The sequence below is a fragment of the Epinephelus moara genome, chromosome 16, assembly GCF_006386435.1.
Source record: "Epinephelus moara isolate mb chromosome 16, YSFRI_EMoa_1.0, whole genome shotgun sequence".
In the NCBI taxonomy this organism is placed as follows: Eukaryota; Metazoa; Chordata; class Actinopteri; order Perciformes; family Serranidae; genus Epinephelus; species Epinephelus moara.
In genome coordinates, this window is record NC_065521.1 from 21367601 (window position 1) to 21393423 (window position 25823).

The window sequence follows — 25823 nt, forward strand, 5'->3', positions numbered from 1 at the left end:
TATATACTGAATTATTAATGATAATCCCATCCTACGCTCTCCTGATACGTGTCCGATGTAACTCTTTCCAAACTTACTGCCTGAGTCTTCCTCACCGGTGCCTCTCTAGCCGTGTACATCTTTCTATAGGACAGAAGAATTACTTAGTGGAATGAAGCCACAGGGACAGCCCTGCTTGGACACGCTCCCTGTCCGCAAAGCTTCAAGGTGTCCTCTCCACACCATTACCTTGGTCGACACTCTGCAATGACTAAGTGGACGTTTGAGTGAAAGTGACATTTTATTAGCAGGAGAATCTAAAGGGTCCTTGTCTGAACAAACTGACTAAACAAGTTTTTATACCACTGCTCCTGTTACCAGACTTATGTTCCTAAATAACTGTGAAATATGAATCAGCAGCTCAAAGAGGATGTCTCCATTCACTCTCCGGAATGAAAAGACTATAGCAACAATAAGAGAAAACATTATCAGAGTCATGCTTTAACACTTTGAAATGTTATTCCACAGACTTAATAAAAAGTAGGGCTTGTCCTGCTGTGTCATTACTGCACCTTCATTCAAGAGAAAACACTGCCAGGATTCTCTGTGATAGGCAACTGTGGCTGCTGTCTCTATTGACTCTTTTCCCCCAGCGTTGAGTAAGTGGATGAATACAGTGTCAGCCTCTGCAGCTGCAAGGGCCACTGTGTTGGGGGGGGGAAGGCAGTCTTGGCCAAAGTAATCCTTTGGCAAAGACTGGTGTCCCAGACGCTGGCGCAGTGATGATCCACACAGAGAGGGGGTGGGCGATGTTGTGTACTTTGGGTCACCAGACACTGACATTGTCCTTGCAGTGTATTGACAACTGTATTCACATCTTTGACAGTAACACAGTTGTGCATATTCCAGGGCTAAGAGGCTGATATTCAGCGTCCCCTGATAGCTTCAGCTGTCATCACCAGCAATGGCTGCTGTGTTGTTTATTCAGGTGTGTCACAGACCCAGTGTGACATTATCACATCCGCCTATGTGTGAATTAAATCATCCATAGGAGGGTTGAATTCAGCGAGGGTCCATTAAAAATGTGCTATGGGCAGTTGATGACTGCAGACAGGTGTGATTTGAGAGATGTGAAAAACCTCATTAGTGAGCAGTTGAAAGGTGAATGACACAGTTTTTTTTTCTGAATCATCCAGTCAAGCACTCTTCATGTGCGTAAAACTCGCCATGCGTGGGAGTACAGGCAATGACTCTTTCCAAACCCACACAACATGACCATAAATAGCCTCACTTACATAAAAATCACACCATGTACTTGCACTGAAGGTATATTGGTACATTCAGGAAGAATTGAGAGCAAACACCACAAGACGCACATGAAGCGTGTTTGCAGGAGTTCATCAGAGAAGTGACTGCTCCCTGGTGCTCTCCTCTTCTTAATGAAAGATCAATTCATTATTCCATATGCAGAGGGATGACTAACAGAGCACAGGGAGATAAACAAGGGCTCCATGTTGGAAAGCACACCTGCATGAATTGGTGAATCGAATTGTGTGAGTGCATGGCTGCGCTGAATTGGGGATATTTCCACCCATCGCCTGCATCACGTGGACGGCCCGGTCATTGATCACAACAGTGATCATTTCAGTATAGGGACGAGGGAAGGGGGCGGGGGTGACAGAGCTGTCAGGAGGCAGGGTCACAGCTATATGCTTCATACAGGGAAAAAATATGTGCATGTGCATTTTTAAAAATGCAACACAACAAAACCTAACGCCAAACAACCCTCCTGAATAACGGGGCTATAATGGTGGCTGCGATAAGACAACAAATACGCTCAGCCTGGCATCATGGACCACACATGCATGCGGATTTTGTGACGATAAATCCACGCGCTCATTGGGGAGGTTGGCATCATGAAGACGGCAAGACATACTGTAAATGTTGCACGCGCTAATATCATATTAAACGGCCTACACGCTGATTCCTAAACACTACTTGCAGCCATAACAGCCCAATGGGCTACAGGCGTCTTCCTAACGCGCAAATCTGGAGGGGCATGCAGCCATTCACAGACGCTGATATGGCACATTAATTTCCAATTTGCAGCTCCGCGATCCAGCGTTACAGACTGTATTTCACGTCCAAGAGGTTGGAAGCATATGCGCTAATTATCCCTCGGCGTTGTGATATCCCACTGGGCAAGCACAGGCGAGGATGCTTTATGAAAAAACCGCTGCATCGACCAAAGAAGCGGAAACATAAAAACACTTGCACATATAGCAAATAAATACCCAGACAATGACGCGTCTATCTTACCTGTGCCATGAGCCAAATCGATGCCCGGTTCGGTGAGTATGTTCGGGTCACTTTGAGATCTGCCTCGTTGCAGACAGCCGTCTAGTCCATCCGATGTAGCCATGGGGAGACAGCACAGGAATCCTGAATAAAATATTGAAAACCCTACCAGAGGCAGGCAAGGTCAGGAGGAAAGCAGCGAGCGAGTGCAGATTTAATTCGCTCTGACAACAGCCGCTTTGAGCATCTACCAGGGAGCCATGGCTGAGCAGAAATTCCGTATGTGTGTGTGTGTGTGTGTGTGTGTGTGTGTGTGTGTGTGTGTGTTTGAGCGTCTGGGCTGTGTGCGCGATGATGTGTGGATGTGGGAGGGGTGATATGCCCCCGATGATGCCCGTCCCTGTCCAGCAACACGACAAAATATTCAACACACCAACTAGGATGCACACATTGATACATTTTTTGGGGCTCATACTGTATATTTACCGGTATGTATTTAATGGCTAAAACATATTGGCAACTCATCATCATCCTTTTACAACCCCCTCCTCGCATCGTTTATTTAAGGTCTATAAGCATAGGTCTAACCAGCCCAAACGCTATGAAATGCCCGATTAATTCGAGCACGCATTGTAAAAGGCTGCCATCAGTCAAGAATTAATATGGCATTTGGCTGTAATTGGTTGATGAGAATGCAACAATGGACATATATGACATTTTTCAACTGATGATGTACATTTACTGTACTCTTAGATATATGCTGACATAAATTAAAGGTATATTGATCAGGGGTTTGCATTATGACTTGCAATTTCTGCATGAATTCAAATTTTCAAAGCACAGTATATTTATATTTAAGGATGCACAGCGCTGTTTATGTGCTTTGCAAACTATGACCCAACGTTATTATGTCAAAAACGCGACATATTGTTAGAGGAACAATGTATATGAAAACCCCAAAATCTAAACTCAAATAACTGTATTAAAAGCATAATTAAGATCTAGATGCTACCGCTTTCACATTAAAAATAACATTAGACACCATATCGTCATTGGGGGTGTACAAAAAAATAATATGTTTGGTGACACACAAGAAAAAAAAACTGCTATTAAAGCTAAATTAAAACATAAAGAACAAAGTAAAACCACATAATACAACGAGATTAAACAGTGACAAATAACACTGAGTATAAATAACATCGACGCTCCGTTAAAATACTATTATGTTTACAATAATTGCTTGAAATTATATAATTACCGCTAAAATATTAATATATACTCGTCAAATATGACAGAAATAAAAAAATATTTTTCCTAAAACAAAGACGGTGACACAGGAACACATATGGAAGCAGCTCATTGGCTGGTTCTACGCGTGACGCGACAACGCGGAAGTGAACCAGCACCGTAAAAGCAAAAATGGCAGCTCACAGGTGCAGCTACTCGGCTATGCTGCTCATTCTTTGCAGTTTGTCGGTTTTTATCATCGCAGACAGCCAAGACTCGACACTACCTGGTGGTCACCATGCCGCCGCGGTTGATAATCCGCAAACGGCCACAGAGACAGCGGGACAAACGGCCGAGCAGCCCGCGGTGGAGGAGAGGCGGTGGGCAGCCACTGAGGTTGAAGATGATGCTGCAACCGACGAACAGGACACTTCTGGTCCTGAACCCGCGGTCACCTCCTCGGTACCTCAACATAAAGACGATTTCCAGGAGGAGCTGGTCATCAGACCGCTGCACTCAGGAGATATTTACGCCAGCTTCCAGTTCCGCACCCTGTGGGAGACTGACTTCATGAGGGGAAACAAAGGTAAGCTAACTGTTAGCACTGACTGAATACAATGGTAAGATACAACTTTATATATCCCCGGGGACACTGACAATACCATTCATTTAGAGTCAGAAATATAGTAGAAGTGCTCATTTTTGTAATGGTAAAATAATTAATCTTGCAGATCATACCTCTCATTTAAATGATGGTGAGTATTTCAGTGTTTATGGATGTTATGTTTGTGAAATAGTCGTAAAATATTTAAATGTATTCACATCTATGGCCGTCAATGCCTAGAAATGAGGTCTTTTATGCAGGGGTGTCACATTTCACTTTGGAATGAAAAGTTTGATTTTGTGTGCAGTTTTTATATTTATAAATAATTAGTGCCATAACTAGGTTAAAATTACCTGAATTAAGTGGTTGGAAGACTAACCTTTGTATTTAAAAAAAAAAACAGTGGAAGCTCCCTGAGGCCCATCCTACCCTTAAAGGCACAAAACGATCTGTCTCTAAGCTTAGTTAGAGCCCAGAAAGTGATGCTGCTCATGTCTTTACTCAAGAAAGGGCAATCAGGGTTCCCAAAAAAGAAAAGAAAGAAAGGAAAGGCAAAGAGAGCAGAATGACTTTGAATAAAAAAATTGAGAAGGTGCCTGAGGGAGACATGCTACACCCCTGATTTTATGTTATATATCCAGGGGTCTCGTCTATAAAACAGTGTGTAGGATCCATACTACAAATGTACGTGGGTCAAAGACGTATAAGGCCTTTGAGTGGCCCATTTTTAAAATACTTAAAATAAAGATATATTTGGCTATTTTCCAAACATTTGGAATGTAGTGTACACATACATGTATGTGAAAACTTCAAACAAAGATATTTTAGTGTTTTTAAACCTAAATTAATAGGGCAACGACCTTTAAAAAAGTCATTTGGGGCGACCGTAATTTATCTAAAAATTAATAGATTTCCTTAACAAAACTTATATTTTAATAAGTATCAGTAATTAAATTAACTGTTCAAGAAAGATAGACTCATGTGTCCTTTAAATTTTTGAAAACCATTTTTAAATACATTTTATCTATAATGGCAGTGTCTCCCTCATAAAGCCATTACATATAATTTTTTTACTCTAAAATTCATAAAACTGATTTAAAATGTGTACAGATAGTATCCACTTATGCATGCTATACCAATGATTTATATTTGAACCAAAACTGATAGACATTAAATTTTGAATTTAGTACAGAATTGCCAATCGTTGGTTACCCCACATGACAGGTGGTCGCCCCAAATGATGAGAAACAGCAGGCAGTTAAGGCTATTCAATAATTTACAGAGTTGAGACAAATTTAAAAAAAATTTATTAAAGAATCAGCATAACTATTTCATTTGACACATAAACATCATAACATTAACATTTTCCTCACTATTTCATTTCACACATAGACATAACATTAACATTTTCTATACTATTTCATTTGACACATAAACATCATAACATTAGCATTTTCCATACTATTTCATTAAACACACTGATTCTGGTGGCCTAAATAACATACATATGTGATATGACATTTTATATACTGCAAGTTACCTATATATTTTTACCTTTCTTTTTTCCTGGCAAGATACTCAGCTCTTGCTACAGGATCTGCATTGATTCGCTGCCTGTAGCGAGCAGTCTTTTGTTTACTGGTTAGTGGGGCCATCTAGAAAAAAGTTATATAGTTAAACATACATAGAGCTAGAAAAGGAACTGAAAAATAGAATGAATGCTTAATATTCACACATTTCTCTGATAAAGACACAATAATCAAAAAGAAGTGGTCATCTCTACAGTAGGATGGAAATGATTGAAATTTAGAAAAATATATGTTGAAATATAGAAAGAGTTATGTTAAAACAAATAACTAAATGCATATCATGAATGAAAACATAAGCATGCAGAAACTACAAATACAAGATATGTATTTTCTATCATTTATACCGTCAGCAGTGGTCGCCCCACATGATGCTCGGTCGCCCCAGATGATGTTTTCAAGTTTAATCAAATATAACAGGCTAACAGTTAGCTATAGCATCCAAGCTAGCTACTTCTCACCACATATCACTAACAAATTTACCTTCAAAATATAGATTTGCGAATAAAACTCATTATTCACAGTTTTAGGGTGGTCGCCCCACATGATATCCAAATGTGACGTATACATTGCAGCAGTTAGAAAGAGGATTTATTTGTAAAGATGAGAGAGACTACTGACCTGCAAGTTGTCTCTCTGGGACCCCTCTGGGTGTGGCTGGCTGATGCAACATCCTCTTTGAGATGATTGTCAAAATAAAAGTCCCTTAATTGTATTTTCTTGATGGTCGCCCCAGATGATATTTCAGACAATGAACATATTCGGACAAGATTTGTTTGTGTATTATGATTGAAATGTGTGTACAAATGCTTCATAACTTTGTCAATAAATGGAAAACAAGTTTGAAATTATGCCAAATAGGGCAAGGATTATATTTAAATTGTTTTAATGTGATTTAAAACCAGTTGTCCAAACAGAAGTCAAGGCCGGACGGTCGCCCCACATGATGTTTTCACACTTCTGATGGCAAAAAATGACCAATAACCATCATGTTTAAATAAAATAAGAGTGGGCACATGTATAAGGAAGGTATTAGACATACATGTTATATTTTTATTCATTTTAAAGTTTATTATTAGGTAAAAAGTTCTGTCGGACAGAAAAAGCAAGCGTCACGTCTTTGACCCACATACGAACAAAAGTAAAAAAAAACAATTTCTACAATCAGGCTTCCACCTCACTATATGCGTTGCCAGATTCTTATCTCCAAAATGTTCGTGAGCATAGTTTCTCCCATCAAGTCTGTCTTTATACATCACAACTTTTCCTTGGGAAGTGGCGTAAGCCTCATTTCGGGCCTCCTTTTGGGTGTATGCAATGTTTAGAAATGAGACCCCAGGTTTCTAAGTGGTTTCTTGATGCACCATTAATCTGATGAAAAATTTAAACAGTGACAAGATTACCCTCTGATACAATTTTATTTTTTTCAATCTGTCTTTATTTTGTCTTCTTATTAAAATGACTTAAAAGTCTTTATTTGCATGTAACTTATGACAGAAAATATCAGTTCCTGTTTGAAGTCTCAAGGTTTGACGATTGCATCAAATTAATTTTGACATTGTAGTAAAGTAAAATTGACAAGACAGAAGTAGGCCTACTGTTCATTCATTTTTATTTATTTTTTCACCAAAGCTGTAGCCTCACACTAGGCTAGCTCAGGTAAACTCTGAAAGAATGTTACAGAGGCTAGAGCTAGATACACATCCCATAAATTACATACACTATATACCCATTTTTTTCTATAGTTAACTCATAATCGTATCATTAGACAGCAATTTTGCTTACCATAACCCTAAACTGTGTGATGTTATGTTGTGTTTCTCAGTGTCCCACTACCGGCTCTTTCCCAAGTCCCTGGGCCAGGTCATCTCCAAGTTCTCAGTACGAGAGCTGCACATCTCCTTCACACAGGGCTACTGGAGGACCATGCAGTGGGGGCAGCCCTTTCTGCCGTCCCCTCCTGGTGCTGAACTCTGGGTCTGGTTCCAGGACTCTGTAACAGAGTGAGTATGGCCCTCTGGTGGCTGCAGAGCATCAAATAAATGTTCAAAAGTTCAACAAAAAGCAGTCTTTGACCAAATCCTGCCATGTGCTCCATCATTCATTGTAATGTTTTCATACAATATTTCTGCCCTTATTAGTGTGGATGGCACGTGGAAGGAGCTGACAAATGTTTTGTCGGGGATCTTCTGCGCTTCACTGAACTTCATTGACTCCACCAACACTGTTCAGCCCAGTGCATCCTTCAAACCGCTGGGTATCAGCAACGGTAAAGAGAAGCTCCTTCAATCTCCCTTGGTGTTAATGTGGAGCTTTCTAGTGATGAGCCTGAATAAAGCTTATGCTGTGATTAGACGCCTTAAACTAGCAGCATGCAGGTGCAAGAGATACTGTCCAAGATGCATAGACTGATTTTTTGTGTGTGTGTGTGTGTGTGTGTGTTGAATTTGAAGTGACGGATCACCGCTTCCTTCGCTATGCCACCCTCCCACGAGAGATTGTTTGCACTGAGAATTTGACGCCCTGGAAGAAACTCTTGCCATGTGGATCCAAGGTGAGTGTCTGTGTGTGTGTGTGTGTGTGTGTCTCTTTATGTATTTCTTAAAACACTTAAATAGCATGTGTGCTCCGTTGTATGATGCACATATTAACATCCAGGATCTTGCGTCTTGAGCACCACATACAAGGACATTCTCAAGATGATATATTCAAACTGACTCTCCAGTGTTCAGATGTTGCTGACTGCAGCTAACTCACTTTCTTCTTCTGTTTCTTTATGTTGTCACGATGCATTTGCAGGCGGGTCTCGCTGTGCTGTTGAAGTCAGAGAAACTCTTCCACAGTAGTTTTCATTCTCAGGCAGTGCACATAAGACCCGTGTGTCAGGACTGGCAGTGCAAAACCACATCCTGGGAGCTGAGACAGACACTGAACGTGGTCTTTGACCTGCACACCCCCGGTCAGGGCAAACGAGGTGAGCAAAAGCACATTTAAATGCATTCACCCCAAATTTAAAGTAACTTTGGTATTGTTCAACTTGGACATTACTTTCCCATGTTTTTGTGTCTAAGTAACAACAGTTTTGAAATTGGTACAGTACAGTAACCATTAGGGGCATTTGAGCACTTTTAGGTGTTTACTTTTGCCACTGATAAACTCAGATTATTTGACAACATCATGGAAAGGATCCCTACAAAGACAGATCTTTGTGTTAAAGAGTAGGATCCATTTTGTTTAACTAGAAATAACCCTGAAGTCTCTATCGAAAATCCCACCAGACTCCATTTAAATAAACAGTAATTTTAGTGTGTATAGAGCTGGTATATTTTCACATCCTACTGGGTGAATTAAGGGTTTAATGATTGCTGAAACAGTGTAAAGATGAACCAAGGTGGTTTTTGAGAGTTTTATTTTGTTTCTGTCGACTTTGAATGAAGCTTGTTTTACAGTGATAAAATTATTGATTATTTTAATGGGGTTTTGTTTGCTTTGGTGATGGCAATTTAAGGGCTGTTTCTAGTGAAACAAAAAGGATAATACTTGTTAACTAAAATGTCTTTCTCTTTAGGAATCCTTCCCATAATCTTATTAAACATTTAAAATAATAATCTGAGCCTGTCAGTGGTGAAAAGCACTTTCAGTGGAGGTCAATTGGCGACAATTCCAATAATTTATGTCTCCATTAGTCACTTAAACACAAAGCCTTCCCTTTATGTTCAAAATTTCTGAGTGTTTCTGTGTGTTTGGTTGTTTAAAAAAAAAAAAAACAACTTTGTTAACTTGAGCTGCTTGTCCCCTCAGAGTGGTCTCTGTTCAAGATGTTCTCTCGGACCCTGACAGAAGCTTGTCCACTGGCCTCCTCCAGTAAAATCTACATCGACATCACAGACAACCCTCAGGTTTGACTCCTACATAATATGCTCTCATCTGCATCACATGATTAGTTATCTCCCTTGATGTAAACTTCACAGAAGGCAAAAGAGTCAAAGCACTGTCAAGGTGGAGATATTTAAAGGTTCCCTGAGGGGTTTTTGACCTGTAGTAGTGCTTTGGAGCTGTTTATTAGAGCAGGCCCCTGTGTTGGTGAGGACACACATGCTCACACAATCCTGCCAGTGGCAGAAGGTGTAATCTTTGAACAGTATGTATGCAGATGTGCAGCACAAGAGAAATGTAATGTCATTTTGCAGGGGGAGCAGTTTGAGCTGAGCCCGGCCACTCCCCTGCTGAGCCAGGCAGTGGTGCTCGGGGACAGACGAACCTTCTCTGTCTACGATCTGACCCAACAAGTCACCTTTGGCACCGTGCGCTCGCTCAACCTGCTGATACGCTGGAAATCCAGTGAGGGTGAGTGAGAGCAGCAGAACACGACACAGCTTTGTGTAAGAGGCTGGACATAATTATTTATGATTCAGTGCAACAAGAAAGACCATAGGAGTTAACAATAATACAATGTGTCAGCTGCATCTGTTTGTCATATCTCTCCTGGTTACATTCTGTAACTCCTCTTCCTCTATTCTCAGTCTGTGTTTGCGCTGTAATCATTTCATGTATAGCCTGCAATCTGATCTGTTGCAACCTGTTCTTTGTGTTGGAACAGGAAGTCCTCAGCAGGCAGCAGATGATTGCACTTTCAGATTGCAACATTTGACCGTTTTAACTTTTTTTAAAGCAAGAGCAAATAAGAAAACGCTATTTGTGTCCAAGACTGTTGAGATTTACCAAAGCGATGCAGTTCCTGTTTGCTCCCAGTGGTCTCTCTGTTAATGTGTCAAACTCTAATTTAACCTTTTAATATTGTCACACGGATGCTTTGTCAAGACATCCTTCTTCAGTGTGTATTCTGGCAGTATCACAAACAACATACACAGTTGGGGTTAATTATTGGTGACTGTAACTAGCACAAGTAGATCCCAGCAGGGGGAGCTACAGCCCTTCCCAACACAGAATCTCATGCTATAGAGCAGTGGTTTTCAAACTTATTGTGTCCAAGCCACACCAAAGGGCATGCCAAAATCTCAAGGCACATCTGTATTTATATCTGAGCACAATAGCCTCTATAACATGTGTTATCACTGTTACCACAATATAAATGTTTGTTTTTATTTACTAATATTAAAGAATTGACAACCAACCATTCAAGAGCTCATTTTCAACTTTTTAAAGTACCTCAAAGCACCAATAACACATCCATTTAATCAGGAAATAATGTAACATAATGTGCTGTGTCACACACTTATAATGTCCTTGTGCAAATGGCAACTAATAGGTTCCCCTTGAAGTTGTTTTATTGCCATATTTCTTGTCTCTGCTGCAATGTTTCCCACATGTTCGACCATTAAACCTCATTTTGTCATACTGTCTGCAGGTGACATGCTGCGTCCCCTGCTCCACGCTGAGCGCTATGTGGCTGGCTACGGGCTGCAGACAGGAGAGATTCACACGCTCATGTACAACAACCACCCCTACAGGTCTTTCCCCGTGCTGCTGCTGGACTCGGTGCCTTGGTACCTCCGTCTCTACATCCACACCCTCACTGTGACCAGCAAGGCGAAGGACAACAAGCCCAGTGAGTCACTTTAGAAAGCTGAGAAGAAGGCGTGTGCTAACAGGGTTTGAAAATAACAACTATCAATGTGCCAAACACTGGAGGGATTTGATTATGAGAGGTAAATAAATAAAAGCCACTTATAACTGATTATAGAAATCAGATCAGCCTCACACAAAGAGCAAATGTAAAGTGAGGCGGTGTAACATTTCTGTGTTAATGTACCTGAAGTTAAAGTGTGGGTCCATCTGCATTATTTTCTGTGTTTTTCAAATGGAAACTCCCACTCAGCTGTTAGCAAAGAGTGGTGACGCACTCTCAACACACACTGTTTGTAGACAGCGTAAGCAAAGAGAATGAGCAAAGTGTTAGCTTCTGAGATTTGAGCTTGGAGGTGGAACATGGTGTCATTGTATTATCATTAGACCTTTATTTAGCCAGGTGAAGACACTTTAAGATTCTACATAATACTGCATTTGTCCTGTTTAAACACATTTATAGATCCATAGTCAGTGTGATACTGTTGGTAAAATTTAGATTGACTTAACTCACTCTAATAACCATATTCTTACATAATACTTCTGCACATGACCACATATATACTACTTGCCTGCAATGCTAAAACAAGTAAAACATGATTTGTCCCAAAATCTGTCCTTAATTTGGTTAAAAGGTGTCTTGAACGGGTCTTAAAAAGCCTTAAATTTAACTGTCTGATACCTGTAGATACCTTGTTCCTACAGATAGGTTACATTTTTTTACTAGGTACATGAGTTACACATACTGTAGGTTCTTAGTTTCCTTACAGGAATCAGTTTCATGTAACTCCATGCAGGTGCATCTTTTCACCAGAAGGAGGAGAACCTGAGTCGTATTCTCTGTCATGAAAGCTTTCGTGGACCAGGATTGTTTTGGTGTTTGGTTCCTGCTCAAACATAATATTTTATATAATGTTAGTTTCTTAAATAACTTAGTGAAACTACAAAGAGCTGTGGATAAACATTAGAACAGTGGATAAGTGGTCGCTCATGTTGTTCCCCTTCCACCAGGCTACATCCACTACCAGCCGTCTAAGGACCGTGTGAGGCCCCACCTGCTGGAGATGCTGGTCCAGCTGCCTCCCAACTCTGTCACCGAGGTCACAGTGCAGTTTGAGAGGGCTCTGCTCAAGTGGACCGAATACACCCCTGATCCCAACCACGGCTTCTATGTCGGGTATGAAGCACGCAGAGTTGTTCTCAAATGATTATTTCCAGAGGTTGCTGAAAGAAGATGCAGCACACATGTTGCTTTAACGACCTTTTAAAAGCTGCAGGTGTTGTTTTATTTTGAGAGGCGGAAGAGTGGACGGTTTTTGGTTTAAAAATGACTTAAATCTGTCTCTTCAACATTTAGGTCTTCAGTAATCAGCTCTCTTGTACCAAGCATTGTCGCCATGGATACAAACAGCACTCAAGAACGGCCACTTTTCAGCAGCTTGTGAGTATCTAGTTGTTTGTTTTCTGAGGAAAATGTCTGTTGTTGCCACTTATTCACATATTGTTTGAGTTTTTGTAGAAGAAACACATTTCACAACACAAATCATATTACCGCTACTTGTGGCCTGAGCCGTCGCCAAGAACACAACACGACTACACTGGAAATGTAGGAAAATATTCTCACAATGTTTGGTTCTGCTAACACAACCAAGGTTCCTATGGCTTAAGGCAAATTAGATTTTTTCAAAGCCACTCAGAATGAAATTTAAGACCAGTTTTAAAATAACCCAAACTGAAGAGAGAAAAAACATGACCTGACATAAATTATTTTGGATCAGAGACCGTTTTTCCCAAATATTTATTTTAACACAAAACATGAGTTTTTTGGGAAATACTGTTTGTTGGTAGGTTTTCTTGGCGATTTTGTGTGTCTGACTCTGCATGTTGGATTCCACTGCCTTGATCCCCATCGTTCTGAGTTTGAAAAACAAAACAAAAAAAAATACGCTGAGCCTCATATGCATTTTTTTGTACTGACATCAGCCATGCTGCGAAATCCTGGTTAAACACCAGCTTTTAAATTTAATTTACAGTCCCCCATGTCGTCCAGGGTGCAGCGACAGCTAGCTAGCAGACAGTGAGCATCCCGGGCAGAAAACAAAATATGAGTGTTGTTGGTTTTGCTGTCTTGATCTGCATGACGTTAATGTAAGAGGCATTTGGTAAATTAAAAAAACAAAACATAGTTACCAATTTTGAGATTTTACATTGCAACATCAGACAAGAAAAATCATAAAATCCTACTTTTCACATCAGAGCATTTTTATGACTTTTGAAAGATTGATTTAAATTATAATAATAACTTTATTTGTATAGCAAGGTTACAGAGTGCCTTCCAAAGTGCACGAAAATAAGACAGCAATAACATTACAATAATTTAAAAAAAAATGTTAAGAGCTAAGAAAAATAGTGCGTACAGAGGCAAAAACAGAACAAAAGGAAATCAAAAAGTTACAAATCACAAAAGAACAAACCAGGCATTGAAAGGGAAAGTATTTCTATAAGAATATGTTTTAAGCAATGATATAAAAACGGGTAATGTGCTAGCAAGCCTAATCTCCTCAGGCACAGAACTGACCTTTCGCTAAGCTCCGCCCCTTTGTGATGGTCCAACAAGCTGTCGGAGTAAGCATGGTGCCCACACTGTAACTAACTGCACTTCTGAAGAAACCTTGACCTAGGGACGTCAAGTGAGGGTAGGCTTGAGGATCTTAAGACATTTATATACCAATTAAGACCTTATTCTTAGATGAATTGAATGTTATTTTAAGATTTTTTTAAGGATCCCCGCCATGAACCCTGACAGGAGATATCAACGTAACAACAATAAATTCAATTTGAACAGTAATATATGCAATAACTCTCAGATCTATCCTACTGCCAGTGAGCTTATATCAAAACTCAAGTGCAAATGTAAATGTAGACATGCAGCTGGGGCAATATGTATATGTGTATGTATGAATGACAAAAATATAACAATACTAAACTGAACCCATCCTGCAGAGCTTGTCTGAAATGCATCCAAACCCAAACAGATCACACTCTCCTTTACTTGTCTGTGTCCTTTTATGTTTTGTAAATCAGTAACATCTGTACATCTGCTGCTGCCTTCTTTTAATCCATTAGTATGTCCGTATTGTCTACACATGTACGCACTAACTGGTGTTTAAAGTTGGGGAAAAGGAAAATAAAAAGAAACACATCTGGATGATCAGATTTCCTGTCTCCCTGCAGTTTTCCCTGTAAAGAAGAATCCACCTACTTTGTGCGAGTCTACACAGAGCCTCTGCTGGTCAACCTGCCAACCCCAGACTTCAGCATGCCTTACAATGTCATCTGCCTGACCTGCACTGTGGTGGCTGTGGGCTACGGCTCCCTCTACAACCTACTGACCCGCAGCTTCCAGATAGAAGAGCCCAGCCCGGGACTGGCCAAGCGGATAGCCAACATCATCCGCAAGATGAGGGGCGTGCCACCACTCTGAGGCTGGACACACATGCCAACTGGCTCCACTTATAGAAAGGAAGCTTTTCTTTTGGTGAAACCACTGGTAAACATGTGATATTCAGGGAAGAACTGAGTCAAGCACTGGTATGAATGTTTTTTTTGAAACGGTCAACTTGAAGGTTTTGTTTTCAGATGGAAGAAGACACATTGTTCTTTTGAACACAAATGCATTCAGGATCCTCTCCTGCTGGTGAAGGGTGAGAAATATGGAAATGTCTCTACTTGGATGTAAAGAAAAGGACCAGATCTGTGCAGCGTGTTGCTATGGTAACTGCATCAGAGTTTTGATTGTTTTTGTTTTTTATATTTGAGGCCATAACTCCACAACATCATGATGCAGCCACAGTGTCTCTGAGACACTTTGTTACTTTGTTAATGATGTTTCTACAGATATGAGACTGATGGTCTTACACAGCATTACAAAAGGATAGCAAAAGGATAATCTCCTGATCGGTTAGGACAGGTTGTCAAATAACTCTAAAAATACAGTGTTTCCCATGTCCAACCAGAACACAGCAGCAAAGTCTAACTGTGGGACATCCAGTGGTATGTCCTCTATTTATACAGTTCCTAATTTATTTGTCTTATCTGACACATGCTCTGTAGTAGTTTTAATATATGAGAAAAGAAAACTCATAAAAATACCAAATCCATCATTCTTTTAAATTTGTTCTAGGCAGCATTTCTTCCCTGGAACTGCTTGTTCTATAAAAAGGAAAAGCCCTCTTACCAAAAATTTATTTTGCACTTGTTTGTTGGATGCACGCTCGAATGTTAACAGACTTCACCCACAAAATGATGATTTGTATTTTCAACTGGTCAACACTGTTTTTTTGCATGCCTCCACAGCGAGCGGAGAATTTAAGAACAGCTAACATTCTTCATGAATTGAAGTAAACGGGGACTACGTTTAACATCGGCAAAACTATACAAAAAAATATTTGCGTACAAAGTCTCACATAACGCGTGCAGTATAATCCAAGTCTCATTTTTTCAGTCGTTTGCTCAGTACTTCTCAAACACATGCATTTTCCCTGAGAAAAACCTTAAGATTTAAAACACTTTTGCCTACGAGCAGTGCACCCTGAGTGTGCCTGAGCACATTCATACAAATGAGCTCTGCTTGAGCAAAGTTCAAAGACACGTGTGACCAGATACACTACTGTTTTTAAGTCATAAGGTTTTAGCTATGTGCATGTGTTTGGGAAGTACGGTGCAATTGTACTGCATGGGTTTTGTCAGAGTTCGTAAACAGATATGATATAGTTTTGCTTTTTTCAGATTGCTTCATAGCTAATTGCCTTCAGTTTGTCGGGTTGTTAACTCACTCACTCATCAGTTCAATGCAGTTTCAGTGTGTCTTATTTATAGCAAATTGAAGTCTGTTTTTATGGGGATTACAATCACCCTACCAGTAAATACTACCATTCATTTGTTTGTTGAACTTTTTACCCAGAACAATCCTACGTCATGTCTGTCTGCCTAAAAGTCCACTTCGCAGAATGTGAATATTTGAAGCGGTACGGTGTGTGTGTGTGTGTGTGGCAAAACCAGTGTGTCTTTAACGCCTTTTCATTAAACTAACAAACATTTTTTTTCTCCAAGTTTTATTCAAACATCGAGTAGTGAAAGAAAGCACACTGTTCCAAACTGCAGCGGGGCTGGAGCTCTATTACTTCCCACTGAGTGCCCACATTTTTGTGTAAACAAACTTGGCCCCACTTCTGGCAGACTGCGAGAGAACAAACACAGACGTCTCTGTGTTTGGCCGGTCAGCGAGTCTCACCCCTGCACGTTTGGCAACGGCGTGGAACGAAAACAAAGGAAAAAGCAGCATTCCACATAAGTGATGTTCATATGTGGTCAGCTGCAAAATATGTTATCTCTCTAAGTAAATAGACAGCCAGAGAACATGGTGTGTTTTTAAGTGACTCAGCCTTCATTTCATTCTGCACATGTTTGTAATTGGCTAGACGAGTACACTTAGTCACACTTTTTAAATCTGGCCGTGTACATTAACTTTAATTCACGCTGCTTTTTAAGATATGTGAGGTTGCGGTGCAACAGTGTCGAAACCCCTCGAGCTGCAGGCGTTCCTGGCCACCTCTTTAAATACTCGCTCTCTGCCAGTAAGCACTTTCCATTCTCAGCATATTTCATCATTTGTTTTCTCAGCTGAGTTCTCGTTTAATAGGCCCGTAAAACAGACCTGTGCAATTGGAGACCTGTAACGTGCGAGGTGATGAATATATAAGACATTTCTGGGGTCTGGAAACATGTTTATTGGTTGAAATACAAAGGAATGAAAATTGCTCCAAACCTTCAAGTTCTACAAGCAACAGATGTAAAAGTACAGTACATATTTAATCCATTTAAAATATACTAGATGATACACTATCAATACTCGTAAGTAAAATACTGTAGGTCTTTTCAAGAATGTGAATGGCGCCCTACCAACTCATTTCCTCCTGCTCTTGTTTCTCCAAATGTACTCAAAGTAAAGGCACATAAAATGGCGTCTTAACTGTATTAAAGGAAAACAACAAAATACTTCCACTCCCAAACTTTGTGCAAACTAACGCTCATATTGTACCAAACTGTGCAACTATGGAGTTGAAAAGGTAAAAAAAAAGTGATACATTTTCTGTGTTGCATGAAAGGAACCAAACAAGTGCCACACGTGTAGCTGAGACGCTGAGCCGTCCAATCAGCAGGGCTCGCTGCAGGCGTGGCCGCAGGTCGTCTTGCAGCACTTCTGCTCTCCTGGACACTGACCATCATGGTAGCAGTACTCAGCACACATGGGGGTTCCCTGGGGGAGAGCGCAGCGACCACGCTTCACTGAAGACACATAAACATACAGTGTCACATTCATCCAATCACAGGAAGGAGAATTCTGGGGGATTTTTGCCACTGTTGTTCACATCTAACCTGTGTATGGTACAATGCACTCATGTCCACATCCATTGTGGCAGCACTTCTCATTACTGGGGCAGTCACTGTCGTTGGAGCAAAATTCAGCACAGGGTCCTGAGCCCCATTTCCTGCGAGGACACACTCCTGGCTTGGCTGATGGGACAAAGATAAATTAAATACAAAGACAGCTAAAAGAGAAATTTAAAAGTCTGTGTCCATGCTTGATTCCCACGTCAGTTCAGTCACTGAGGAGACTCAGAACCAAAGCTTCATAGAGTTAAACATTGTGGCTCGTACTGAAAGCAGGAGGGACACAGACAGCTCCACAGTCAAAGACACAGCATTTGTGGTCAGCAGGACAGTCTTCATCACACACACACCCCTTATGTGATGGGACAACATTAAGGCGACGTGGGCAGTGGCCTGGTTTGGGGAGAATCACTGAGAGAAAGAGGCAGTGAGGCAGAAGAGGAGAAAGATCAGCTGTGGTAACTGGGACAACATTAATGAAGGTGTGTGGCTGCTGAACAGCTTAGTGGTGGAATGAAACACAAACATGCACTTATTTTTAAAGAAGTACACAGTGTATTGGTAGATTACACATTAAACACATCTCATAAGTTAAAAAACATACCTGTTTTATTTCCATCAGCTCCTGCAGCAGAAACTATGTCAAAGTGCACAAATGCACCGAGAGCTAAAACCAGTGCACAAACTGCCGACCAGTGTGGCTCCATGGTAACTTCTTTCTCTCAAGAATGTACTCCTGTTTGGACAAATATCCCAGTACACAACCTGCAGGCTGAGCAGCCAGGCACAGGATGCTGGGTCCTTGTGCCTGTAGACTTCAAGTCCCACAGCTGAGCTTTTGGTGGGATGTGACAACAGACTCAGCTGCTTCTAACTGAATCTGTTCAGCAGGTAATAATGGAGTGTTCTATTTTTTTTATTACATAATGTTAATTTTGTAGTTTGTATAGGGGGCCGGAGCCTATCCCAGCTGTCACTGAGTGAGAGGCGGGGTACACCCTGGACAGGTCACCAGACTATCACAGGGCTGACACACAACCATTCATGTTTGCGTTCACCTATGGGCAATTCAGAGTCACCAATTAACCTAACCTGCACAGAGGAAGCTGGTGTACCCAGAGAAAACCCACACTGACACAGGGAGAACATGCAAACTCCACACAGACCGCCTAGGACCTGTCTGTGTGGAGTTTAAAGAATACTAGAGAACTGAAATAAATGTCATGAAGAATAGTTTTGTCATAGAAAAGGCTCTGAATGACTTAAACACTGCACACACTCCTAGCCAAAAAATCTTTTCAGATGGATGTCCATGAAGCAAAATCTTATCAAACGGGAGTCCATGACCTCATACGTATCAGTGTGTATCAGTTCAGGGGTCCTTAATGCAAAAAAGGTTGAGAACCACTGGTGTAGACAGCTCAGGTATAATTTAACAGGATTGTGCTCTTGAGCAAGTTGTGGGGTCGATAATGACGACAGTTTAATTCATTTAAGACCTTTGCAAGATCATTTTTAATCATATTTAAGTAGTCAAGCATTGCAGGTAAGTGTAAAGGTATATATATGATCCTCTGCAGAGGTAGGTTGTATGTAGAAATACGGTTATTAGAGTGAGTTAGGTTAATCTACATTTTGCTGTGAAGTTAATACAAAGTATATATGTGCTTAAATTCACTCAGAAAAGCTGAAGTTGTTTTAAATGAAAAGATAAATGAGATCATGTTTGTGGCAATTAATCAAATTTAAGACTACTTAATGACTTTAATGGATTACTGTTTATAAAATTATTTATACAACAGCATACACCCTGTGTTACATTTAGCTTGAGTGCACTCTACCAGCATTTCATATTTATAATGTCTTTTCTTCCTGTGTTGTCTTATTTACTTGTGTTGTGACTTTAGTTGCCACTTGAACTACACTGTGTAAAATTTAGTGTCATGTATCTGACAGTGGACGTACTTTGTATTTTGTTCTCAGTCTGACCCTGTGGTGCCATCTACTGGCAGAATCAGGAGCTACATGAAAGCTGTTACATGTGAAGTCTGAGTCATGTTTCACTGACACTGAGGTTGCACAACATAAACACTGTCAGTGTCTTAACAATTTTCATTTAACTCTCTGTCACTAATATCAAGGACAAGCAGCTCAAATTGTTTTATTTGCACCACACTTGTTAAAACAGGCTTTTAGGGATGAGATATGGGGACTACTCATCATAAAGGTTAATGCCAGTTAAACTAATGTGAAGTTAAAATGTGCTGGCCATTTTCAAGTGAGGGAGATGATTACACACTTATATAAAGAGCTTCTCTCCTGAAATATAAATTTGAGGGAACAGAAATTTCATTCAAAGGCTTAGCGTTTTATACACTTTCCTCATTCCCCTCCTATACTTTTAATTCCCTCGCATTCACATGTCTTATTTTGATGTGTTTCCATGTCTTGTTTTACTCTGTGGATGAAATCTGACTTCTGTCCTTGAAAAACAACACTGCGTCTCGTCTCTGAGCCCTGACAACAGCACATCAATGAGACGGTCTGCACATTTACATTTTGTCCCCTCATGAGACAGCATGCAGCTTTGCACATATTCAGTTTCAGATGAGTCTGGCCGTCTTTGCAGTGAGATTGGACTGTCCATCTGATCCAGTCCCCTGATACTGATAAGGTGCTGCCAATCCATGCACTCAACTGTGCTGTGTCACGGACGAGCCTCAAGACACAAACCTAAACTGCTCATTTTCATATATTGGGAGAAGTTCTTCTTCGATTTCTGATGTACGTGTGTGAAAATATTCCTGTCTTAATACCTGCGTTGTGAGTATTTGTTGTAGTAAACTGTTACATTGAGGGGGATGACGCAGGGAAACGCTCCATGGAAACATTGGTTTTATGTGTGCGCCACTGTAATAAAAAGACTGTGTGTAATTCTCTTTATCCGTATGTATGTTGGGAAAATGGTCCCAAACTTTGACCTTCAGTGAACAGTGGTCATGTTACTTTTTCAGCAAAATAATAATTAGTTTATAAAGGCAATAGGGCATGGCTTTCACCTTAATACCTTTTATTACCACGCCAGTAGAGGTATGTTGAAAAGCCACAGAATGAATTCCCTAATGTGTACCTCTGTTACTGCAGTGAAAGGTACAGTATAGCTCATTCTGTCAGGTATGAAATTTACAACAGAATGTGCGACCATCTCATAAATGTGGTTAATAGTACAGACATGTCCTCTGAAATATATTTTATTGCCACTTAACACACATTGCAAATGCACACATTGTGTTGGTAGGTCATTCTTACACAGACTCCCCCGTGTCTTAATGTTATCCTGACGAAATGATAATAAAAATGTTTACTTATTGTTTATGCAGCAGCATGGTAGGACAAATCTGATCTGGACCTGAACAAAATAATCGTTGTTTTTTTGTTTGTTTGTTAGTTTTATAAAGTTTCCATTTCAATGTGTAGATCGTTTTTAAAAGTGCAACGAGGAAAATTTGCCATGAGACAGAATTGGGAAATAGTACAAGCCCCGAAAGCTGCCTCAAAGTTAAACTTAAAGTGGCAACCTCGAGTCCAGAAAAGTGGGGAGGCTGTGTAAAATGTAAATAAAAACAGAATGCAATGATTTGCAAATCATTTTTGACCCATGTTCAATTGGATACAGTCCAAAAAGGAGATATTTAATGTTCAAACTGATCAACTTTATTGTTTAATGTAAATAAACACACTGAATTTGATCCCTGGGACACGTTCCATAAAAGTTGGGACAGGGGCATTGAGAAACATTTTGCTGGACTTTTGTTTGCCCACACAGTTTTTCCATAAAGTAGTGAACCTTGCACCACCAGTTAACCAGTTAACCTGTGAAATGTTTGAACAGGTGTTTTTTGAGCAGTGAACATCAGTTTTTGCAAATCCTTGCATTCTGTTTTTATTTCTGTTTTACACAGCATCCCAACTTTTTTTTGGAGCTGCTGTTGTACAGTAAGTGATGTGTCATTGCATAGTAATGGACTACCCGTGGTGTGTTTGGTGAGTTGAGTTCGGGGCTGTTTCTGATTAAACAAAAAGGATGTTACTCATTAATGCAAAGCTCTATCTCTGTAGGAATCCTTTCTACCATGTTGTCAGACACTTATAGTAACAATCTGAGCCTGTCAGTGACCAAAACAAGCTTTACTTGGATGTACATTGACTGTGCACAAATGCCTCGAGTGCTTAGTTTTGTCTCCATTAGTTACTTAGACACAAAAACATGGGAAAATAATGTCCAGGTTGAGAAATACCGAAGTTACCCTTTGAGGCCCCAATACAGAGAGAGAGAGAGTTCATATTAGGGATCAGAACACCCTTTCTCTCTTTCTTCCATTAAAATAATTTTTGGCAATAAATGTGTGATTAAAGCTATTTAGATATGGTTATAGTAAACAGTCATCAAAATATGATTGGAGATGACATACTGAGGGATATACAGAAGGATCAGTTGAAGAGAAAGTGGAAATTAATGTAAAAGAGCTGAAAATATGCAGAAGTGAGGGTGAGGTGTGCAGGTGAGCTGGATCAGGGTTGTTCCTGTCCTTCAACTTTAACCATTTTTTGAGATGAAATATAGTATGTACAATGCAAATCTAATATTTATGTTGCATATGTGTAAATTACACACACACACACACACACACACACACACACACACACAGAACAGAACGGAACAGGAGAGTTTAGAATGGAACACGGAATCTCTTTGACTGCCTGGATCTCTACAAATACCCCCTGCACTTGTCAGTCTCACACTGATCTCACTGAGAGAAGAGTACACACACAGTTGTTTGGTCTTTCGAACAATTGAGTTGGTTTTTGAAAAAGTATGGAGAATTGCAACTTGTCAAAGATCTGCCTCCCATTTCGGAAGTGGATCCACAAGAACAATGAGGATGGTGGTGTAAGTAATCAACTCTTTTGTACACAAAAACACAAATATTCTCCCAGCTCTGAAAACTTGAAGCTAATGTTTCATCAAAAAGACTCCAGACTGCTAAACTATAATTTTTGTCACTACAATTGAAATTCTAAATGTTTTGGTGGAAAGAATTGGTTTTGAGAAGCGGGAATGTGGTTTTAAGTGCAGTGTTTAATTTTGCAAGACATTTATTGAGTTTTCAAAAGAATAGTTTTGTGTTTAGAGTTTTGAGAAGTTGAGCTACAGTTTCAGGAACTGTGCTTAAACAATTGAGGAAAAACTGTCATCTCTGATCTTCCTTCTGTTCATAACTGAGTCAAAGTGGATCATCTCAACTGTAATGATTACCAAGTTACTCAGTAGTGTTGTGCTTTATTTCCACAGCAAACTGGGAGCCACAGTGGACATCAAAATCCTGATGGCTCGACCAGTGAGTCCAGCATCCTGGACTCCCAGAAGGCAGGGAGGGCTACGTTAGTTCGCCAGGCAGAAAACCTGTGCACTGCGACGAAAGCCCGAAATGACGCTGTTCTGGGGAGACTGGGACTCCCCGTTCAGGATGTCACCCGGCCTTCACCTCGACCACCACCTTTACCAAAAAGAAGCATCAGATCCCCCCAACGAAGAAGGAGGATCGCCCCTCGTTCAGATGTTCCTCGTTTCAACACTGAGGTCGTCGACAGACACCAGAGGCCTGGAAGTCTTGATGAGGAGGACGACTCCTTCTGGGAGAAGGTGCTTCTTGGCAGCCAGATGGCTGCCCTCACATGTAAGGAGGCTCAAATGGCAGACCGGGACCAGAGCTCAACCTCCTCCCTCAGCTCGGTTGATTGTCAAACACCCAGTGAGCTGAGGGCCATTGCTCTGATTGAGGAACCAACAACTCCTCCTCCTCCTCGTCGAGCAGTCCCACTGTTCAGGAGAAGAACATCTCGTCTGCCTGTATTTTCAGCCAAACACAGTGGAGCAGGTCAGTTCCTCAAGACAAACTCTTTTAGGGACAGGTTAGCTTTTGTGGGAACACCTGCTGTTCCTTCTGGTTGTTTATGTTCCTGTTAGACTCAAACAGCATGGGAATTTTTTGCTAAATCATTGGACATCATCTCAAATATTAAAACACTTTATTACAAGTACACTTACATCTAAGTTACTCATTGGGTATGAGAACAGTCGAAATTTATGTGATCCTTTTTTTGCACTAACAGAGAAAGAGGTAGCCGATGGATGTAGGCTACAATCGGCTAAAGGGAAAGTCGAGGCTTTTGTGGAGAGACTGAAAAGCCTCCAGCTCGCCTCCATCCCTTCACCTCGACCTCCAGCAGCTCCAAAGACGACCCCTGCAGCGGCACCCAAAAGGGTCCCTGCACCACCTACCATGACACGCCCTGCACCTGCTCCGACAGCAACCCCTGTGGAGACGCCTTTGGCTCCCACCCCTCCAAGAGTTCCCCAGGCCCGGAAACGTGGAACTCGACCCGGGGTGGCCCTGCGTCCCGCAAAAGCCGTCAGCGTGGCAGGTAAGTTCTGATATCCTGAATAATTGTAGTCAAAGCTGTGAACTGTACTCATGGGTTTCTTATAGTTGTCTGTAAAGAATTATAGTAGCTACTGTGAGTACAGTGATATGAATGACAGGACATGTGAGTAAAGAATGTTTTGCTTTTTACCAGGCAAGGACACAACCACCGACTGCAGCCCTAACGCTGCAATGGACAAAAAGGTCAAGAAGACGGAGCTACAGCCGTTGACCGACCCTGTGCAGAGCCTGTCTGCCTGTTTAAAGCTGCTCTCCCTAGATGACTGGTAAGACACCGACAACACAGAGCAGTCTGTTGTACCAGCTAAACAAATGTTTCATCTTAAGTCAGTCATGTTGCAACTACTTTGACATGAACCCTGTCAGTGTCATATCAATATGGAGCCAGCACATGTTGGTAACAGTAACTTTTATGAGGTTAATTATACTTTACATTTTAACATACAGGGAGAAGAAAATCGACAGCTTGAAAATCATTCAGGCTCTTGCACAGCACCACCCAGACACACTGAGGACAAAACTCCATGAAGTATGTCTGGTTCTCATCGAGGAGGTATTGTACACACTTTCCTCTATGCATTTTCATTTGCCAACATGTGTCTATGAGTGTGCACACTACAGCTTTGACTGATGATGTTTATTCTCACTATACAGGTGAACAACTTGCGCTCAGCCGTTGCTTGTGAAGCAATGGACACCTTGGCAGAGCTGTACGTTCACCTCCGAAAGGCCATGGACCCAGAGGCAGGCAGAGCTGTACGTTCACCTCCGAAAGGCCATGGACCCAGAGGCAGAGGGAACAGGCCGAGCCTTGCTGCTGAAACTGGCACAGACAACGAGTGCCTTCATTCACCAGCAGGCTAATCTTGCTCTCGACGCCCTGGTAGACAACTGCAGCCATGGTCGCATTGTGAGCGCTCTTTTGAACGCAGGCCTGAGGTAAGAGGAGAGAAGAGGTTTATTTTACCAGCAAAAAACCTTAAAACAAAGTTAAATAGGATAATGAAACATAGTGTCTCATGTTCCCCTGTCTTTGTCCCTCCGCAGCCACCGATGTGCTGCAGTCAGAGGCAGCATGGCTCAACATCTGCATCAGCTGGCTGACAGCCTGGGAGCAGCTCGCATCTTGACAGCAGGAAGGACACTCACAGAGCGCTTCCTTCTTGCTGTCTCCAAGATGTGTGTCGATGGCGCGCCAGAAGTGAGGTGAGTTATCAACTTCTTTAGATTTAGTGTAACATTTTGCACAATCTTGTGAACTTGCAGCTCCTGTTTCTTCGTCCAGTGTTTCCACAGTCATAATTTAATTTTTCTGAATACTGAGCTAAATGAGAAATGTCTTCCTCCACAGGCACCATGGACAGATAGTCCTCTTAAAATTGGCTGACCACAAGGACTTCATCAAACTGTGGACAAAGATCGCTCCAGTAAACGAAAGATCATCACTGGACAAGATCTTAAAGAAGGCCAAGAAATAGAGGACATCTGAAATATTATTTATTTATTTATTATTCAGCTATCTATTTATCTATTTATTAATTAATTAATTAATTAATTTATTTATTTATCATTTTATTAATTTAT

The 25823-nt window shown here is 40.9% G+C and overlaps 4 protein-coding genes across 6 annotated transcripts in view; 2 read left to right on the forward strand and 2 right to left on the reverse strand.

Moving 5' to 3' along the window:
* The window catches only part of phactr3a (phosphatase and actin regulator 3a), a 47526-nt gene extending 44942 nt beyond the window's left edge, over positions 1-2584 (reverse strand). For both annotated transcript variants that reach the window (XM_050066151.1, XM_050066150.1), the window contains exon 1: positions 2299-2584. In XM_050066151.1, the coding sequence (XP_049922108.1) occupies positions 2299-2401 (103 nt within the window). In that variant the 5' untranslated portion in view covers positions 2402-2584. The remainder of the gene's footprint in view (positions 1-2298) is intronic.
* Positions 2585-3661: 1077 nt separating this feature from the next.
* Positions 3662-15436, forward strand: pigt (phosphatidylinositol glycan anchor biosynthesis, class T). The gene is made up of 11 exons (XM_050065203.1): positions 3662-4090; positions 7520-7697; positions 7836-7963; positions 8148-8248; positions 8494-8668; positions 9496-9593; positions 9885-10041; positions 11063-11263; positions 12292-12457; positions 12638-12721; positions 14515-15436. The coding sequence occupies exons 1-11, from the start codon at positions 3697-3699 to the stop codon at positions 14762-14764; spliced, it is 1932 nt and encodes a 643-aa protein (XP_049921160.1). The 5' UTR covers positions 3662-3696; the 3' UTR covers positions 14765-15436.
* A 1609-nt stretch (positions 15437-17045) lies between these two features.
* Positions 17046-18584, reverse strand: wfdc2 (WAP four-disulfide core domain 2). Of its 2 annotated transcripts, XM_050065205.1 has the most exons (4): positions 18338-18559; positions 18001-18144; positions 17719-17856; positions 17046-17628 (listed from the first exon to the last, which is right to left on the reverse strand). In XM_050065205.1, exons 1-4 carry the CDS (start codon positions 18438-18440, stop codon positions 17495-17497), a joined length of 519 nt encoding a protein of 172 aa, XP_049921162.1. In that variant the 5' UTR covers positions 18441-18559; the 3' UTR covers positions 17046-17494. The 2 variants fall into 2 exon arrangements, with proteins under 2 accessions (XP_049921162.1, XP_049921163.1); XM_050065206.1 differs by lacking the exon at positions 18001-18144 and having other exon boundaries at positions 18338-18584.
* Positions 18585-22609: 4025 nt separating this feature from the next.
* Positions 22610-25717, forward strand: LOC126402156 (uncharacterized). Its single transcript, XM_050063880.1, has 10 exons — positions 22610-22684; positions 23087-23672; positions 23908-24047; positions 24120-24219; positions 24373-24505; positions 24687-24792; positions 24894-24941; positions 24988-25178; positions 25287-25445; positions 25591-25717. Exons 1-10 carry the CDS (start codon positions 22610-22612, stop codon positions 25715-25717), a joined length of 1665 nt encoding a protein of 554 aa, XP_049919837.1.
* The last annotated feature ends 106 nt before the right edge of the window (positions 25718-25823 follow it).